The sequence below is a fragment of the Anastrepha ludens genome, chromosome 6 (assembly GCF_028408465.1).
Source record: "Anastrepha ludens isolate Willacy chromosome 6, idAnaLude1.1, whole genome shotgun sequence".
NCBI classification, from domain to species: domain Eukaryota; kingdom Metazoa; phylum Arthropoda; class Insecta; order Diptera; family Tephritidae; genus Anastrepha; species Anastrepha ludens.
Genome location: NC_071502.1, coordinates 41,644,521 through 41,650,000, shown reverse-complemented (window position 1 = coordinate 41,650,000; position 5,480 = coordinate 41,644,521). Strand labels below are relative to the sequence as shown.

The 5,480-nt window shown below is 37.9% G+C and overlaps 1 protein-coding gene across 1 annotated transcript; it reads left to right on the top strand.

Annotated features, from left to right (window-relative positions):
* The first annotated feature begins 2,095 nt into the window (after positions 1-2,095).
* Positions 2,096-4,089, top strand: LOC128867455 (protein arginine N-methyltransferase 5-like). Its single transcript, XM_054108657.1, has 6 exons — positions 2,096-2,354; positions 2,582-2,787; positions 2,849-3,014; positions 3,082-3,244; positions 3,300-3,847; positions 3,914-4,089. The coding sequence occupies exons 1-6, from the start codon at positions 2,334-2,336 to the stop codon at positions 4,067-4,069; spliced, it is 1,260 nt and encodes a 419-aa protein (XP_053964632.1). The 5' UTR covers positions 2,096-2,333; the 3' UTR covers positions 4,070-4,089.
* The last annotated feature ends 1,391 nt before the right edge of the window (positions 4,090-5,480 follow it).

Sequence of the window (5,480 nt, the reverse complement as noted above, 5' to 3'; positions counted from 1 at the left end):
ATAACTTTGTCTATGCAGTATTTTTCATGCAAAATTTGTTTCGCATTTTTTTGTAAAGATTTAGTTGATTGTAGAAAAAAAGTTATAAAAAAAAGTTCCAAACTTTAACTTTTTTGCGAAATTTTAAAAATTTCAAAGAATTGTCCTCAAAAATGTCAACTTTTTAATCAGAATTTGCAGATAGCAACTTTTTATGTAGGAGCATGAAGTGTTGTAGAATTAGTTTGATCGCTCTTCTACAAATCTCTTGGATTCATTGATGAATCTTAAGAGATCCGGAAGAGGGAGAGTATGAACTTTATCCATACTCAGTACATCGCAGCCCAATATTCTAAGTCTGATTCTGGAAAACGCCGGACAGCTACAGAGAAAATGCTCTGCAGTGTCATCTTCCTCAAGACAGGATAGGCATATCGGGCTGTTGACGACCCCCATGGCAGCCATATGCTGACCACAGGCGTTGTGCCATGTGATTACACCCACCAGTACTCTCAGGTCCTTTCTGCTGAGTTTTAGGAGAAAGGTCGCTATTTTCCTGGTTGGTTCTTTCACAAAGCAGTTGGCTACTCTGCACGAGTTCAACCCAGAGCAACGGCCTCGATGGGTAGACGACGTCATGAAGTCGTCAATCCATAGTTGAATCGATGCGGAATTGACACCTAGAAAGGGTTCAGGGCCTAGTGGCATACTTGAAGAGCCTTCATTAGCCAGTTTATCAGCTAACTCGTTCCCTGTAATACCACAATGACCAGGCACCCAAATAAGACTAACTTTGTTGTGTTTTGCAACACTGTTCAGTTTTGTCTTACTTGCACCGACTAACTTCGAAGAGCACCGTGGGCTAGCAAGGGCTTTCACTATCACTACAAATTCCAATACTACTACTCTGCCACTTTTTCTCAATTAGCCAGTATGCCACATTCAAGATGGCAAAGACTTTCGTAAGGAATAACGTGTGCATCTGTCCTGTGGCATAGGAGTACTTAGTGTCTTCGTCTAACTACCATCCATGTCCGCTACCATCACTGGTTTTGGATCCGTCGGTGTAGAAAGTGTGCTAATATCCCGTTAATAGGTTCTCTGGACTTAACCATTGATCTCTGTCTGGGATCAAAACATCGTACTTTCAACCGAAGCTAACGAAAGGCACCCGATTTTCCACTGGCATCGAGAACTCGAGAACAGTGTCCCGCTCCGACAACTGGTGGTATATCTGACAGTGGCCAGTGCTTTCTTCATTTCCCCATACTCCGTTTAACTTGAGCCTTCACGCCGCCCTCATCGTTTCCTTTCGAATTTGAGGACCTAGAGGTTTCAAGTTCAGAATGGCATTAAGAGCACCACCAGATGCCAGATGTAGTACTCATAGCACTTGTGATACCCAAGCACACACTTCTCTGTAGCCTGTTTAAGGGTTTTACTCTGGAATTAACCATTGTAGCCTTCCACCATACTACAGAGGCATATGTAATATTTGGTCTAATCAGGGTGATGTACAACCAGAGTACTATCGCCGGTCTTAGACCCCATGTCTTGCCAAAAGTTCTCATACACCACCAGAAAACTTTTAGTGTGCGAGAGACCTTCTGCTCGATGTGCTTCTTCTAGGTAAGCTTACTATCTAGGATTACTCCTAAGTATTTAACCTCAGAAGACAGTTTCAGTGTTACCCCTTTCAAAGTGGGTAGTAAAAGGCCTTCCATATTGCGTCCCCTACTAGTGAAAAGCATTAAGGTACTTTTTATAGGACTCACCGAAAGACCATGCAATTCGCATCAACGCTCAATCTTATTTAGAGCTACCTGCATTTTATTACAAATAGCTTCAAGTGATCGTCCTGAGATTAATACGCCCACATCTTCTGCGAAGGCTTGGAGTTGTTTACTTAAATATTAAAATACTCGCCATTAAACAAAAAATGTCATCATTTCATGACGAGTACACGCGACATAAACACTTGCAAAAGCATAGTTAAACCAAGGCTGTGTTCGTAAATGCAACATGACTTGCAGCATAAGCATCAGTGGCAACACTGCAAGTTTGACATTTGATACTTCTTATACAATTTTTGACAATTTGCAAATACGTTTGTTTGCATTTTTGAACGCGTATAATACTAAAATGGAAATTTTGCTGAATCTAACACTAGACGAAATTTGTGAGCAAAGAAAAGATAAATTTTCTTTAAATTTAAGAAAAAGAAGGCTATTGAAGTCAAAGAGAAAAATGTTTAGTACAAATGCTTGTCTTTAAAAAGAAAAATACCTAAAAACAAATCGTTTCTTAAAACAATAAAGTCGTTTCCCGAGGACCTTTTCTATTCCCATTTCCGAATGAATTGGGCCACTTTTAAAGTAAGGTTTTATAAGTTTTATGAAAATTAATAATTTATAGGGCTGAGCTTTCCTTTTCTACCACGATATATTTGGTTATAATGTCTAAGTGCGTGGACCGAATTTAAAAATTATAACACGCAAATGTAGTCACTATATCAGCCTTTTGATTTATATTCTTTTTATAAATTAAAATTAAGAATTACAAGCAATATTTAACGTTAAAAATGCATCTTTTTTTTTATAAGCTTGAAAAAATGCCCCATTACAGAGGCTTATTTCACTTAAATACAAACACAATACCAAAAGCTTGGCAGGAGATTTTATCTTATTTTATGCGTGCACGCATAAATATAATTATCTCTTCGGATGTGCATGACGGCAGCCTGAAACTCTATGCCGAATATATGATGCGTTTCCAGGATATTAACAGTGACATGCACGAACTGTTGGCGTAAGTCTTTGAGTAGGCCATATTTAAATAATTTATGTAAGCAGCTTATATTTATTTACAGTTTCGAAGATGTGTTGGAAGAGCCGCTGCAACCATTGTACGATAACTTGGATTGTTACACTTATGAGGTCTTCGAAAAGGATCCTGCCAAATATAAGCTTTATCAAGAGGCCATTGAACAAGCACTTTTGGACCGTGTTGCTGAAAAAGACAAGGAAAAGAAATTGGTATTTTTTATTTATTTCTGTCATCAAATCAAAAGCGTTGACTTATAATAAACGTTATCACCTACAGACCGTTATAATGGTGTTAGGGGCAGGTCGAGGTCCACTTGTACGTTCAGCGCTAAATGCCGCAGAAAACACCGGGCGTAAAGTGCGCGTCTACATTATCGAGAAAAATCCCAACGCTATACGCACACTGAATGCTATTGCTAAAAAATTGTGGTACAAGAAAGGTACACCATTATTAATATTATATAAATTTAAATTACATTCTTTAATCATCGACAGATGTGCATATATTCTCTAAGGATATGCGCGAATTCTCACCACCTGAACCAGCCGATATTCTAGTCTCTGAGCTATTGGGCTCATTTGGTGATAATGAACTTTCACCAGAATGCTTGGATTGTGCACAAAAACTACTAAAATCCGATGGCATAAGCATTCCCTGCAAGTCTACCTCCTATATCAATCCAATAATGTCTTCCAAGCTGCTTAATGGTGTGCGTCAAGTGCTGCGTCACGAGACATTTGGTCGGCAAAAGCAGGCCACTTATCATACACATGCAGAGAGTGGCTTTGTTGTGCTACTCAAAAATATATACAATATTGGCTTGCCACAATCTTTGTTCGAATTTGTACATCCTAACCCTCAAAGTCCAATTGATAATAGTCGCTATAAAACATTGCGCTTCGAAGTGGAATTGGATTGTGTGCTTACGGGTATAGCGGGCTACTTTGATACGGTGCTTTATAAGGATATTAAGCTGAGCATTAACCCACAAACGCACACGCCAGGCATGTTCTCTTGGTTTCCGATGTACTTTCCGTTCACGGTAATATTTTTTTGAAATCTTTATACATTTGAGTGTTGTCAAATTAAGTATCATATAATTTTACAGGAACCAATGGACGTAAAAAAAGGTCAAACTATTGAAATTCACTTTTGGCGTTGCGTTACAAAACAAAAAATTTGGTATGAATGGTGTTTGGCTGCGCCACTCCGCACCCATATACACAATCATGGTGGACGCTCGTGTCCCATCTACTGTACATAAGCATAAAGACGTACGTTGCATACGTTTATAAATATTCTATACAAAAATTAGAAATATAAAATTCGTTCACCGAAAAACTTGACAAATTTAAAATGATTAATAATTTGCTAAATTCTGTTAAGGGATTAATAAATAAGTGTCTATTATTTCGCTATGACTTTAATAATTGAATCAGAAACACTTTGTAACCGATTTCTTTAAGAATCCGAAATGTATGTATGTTGTATTATAAACCAAATATTTTTATATGATATTAAAAACATTGAATAGGAAATGGCTGATTTTTTCTTAATAGCATAAAAGTTACTCTACAAATTTGGCTGTTTATAGTGCAAAAAAAAGCTTTTATTTACAGATATTTATATATATTTTCGTTTTTGAATTATTTTATGTACTTTATTTTTTGCATTGTTTTGACTATAACTTTTTTTAGAAAGCACAAACTTTAGTTCATGCAGCATATTTTATTAAACATTTTTACCCCGTTTTTCTATTGCATTATGAATAAAGCCAAGATTTTTTCAGAGCTATTAATGGAATAAAAAGTTATTAAAAACATCATTCGACAATATCATATGCTAGAAATGTGAAATAATAAGACACAAACATTGTAAAACAAATGCTTAATTTCCTCATTTAAATTTAATAAAAATAAGTTCGTGCGGTTTTTTTTCGAAATTTGAAACTTTATTGACGTAAAATGGTTACAAATTTAATATTCAAAATATTGTCCATCGCTTACTACTACTTTTTCCCATCTTTCTGGCAATTCACGGATTCCCTTTGTGAAAAATTCGGTCGGTTTTGCCGCAATCCACGAATCGATCCATTTTTTGACTTCATCGTAATTACGGAAGTGCTGGTCAGCCAGGCCATGTTGCATCGATCGGAAGAGATAGTAATAGGATGGCGCAAGGTCTGGACTATACGGCGGGTGGGGTAGGACATCCCATTTGAGCGTTTCTAAGTATGTTTTGACCGCTTGTGCAACATGTGGCCGAGCATTGTCATGTTGCAAAATAACTTTGTCGTGTCTATCGGCGTATTGCGGCCGTTTTTCTAGCAGTGCTCGGCTCAAACGCATCAATTGTCGTCGGTAGACATCCCCCGTAATCGTTTCATTCGGTTTCAGTAGCTCATAATACACAACACCCAGCTGGTCCCACCAGATACACAGCATAACCTTCAGGCCATGAATATTCTGCGCCGACGTCGATGTTGAAGCATGGCCAGGGTATTCATACGTTGCCCGACGTTTTGGATTGTCGTAATGGACCCACTTTTCACCGCCAGTCACAATTCGATGCAAAAAACCCTTTCTTTTGTGCCGTTGAAGCAGTTGTTCGCATGCCATAAAACGGCGTTCAACGTCTCTTGGCTTCAATTCATACGGCTCCCAATGGCCTACCTT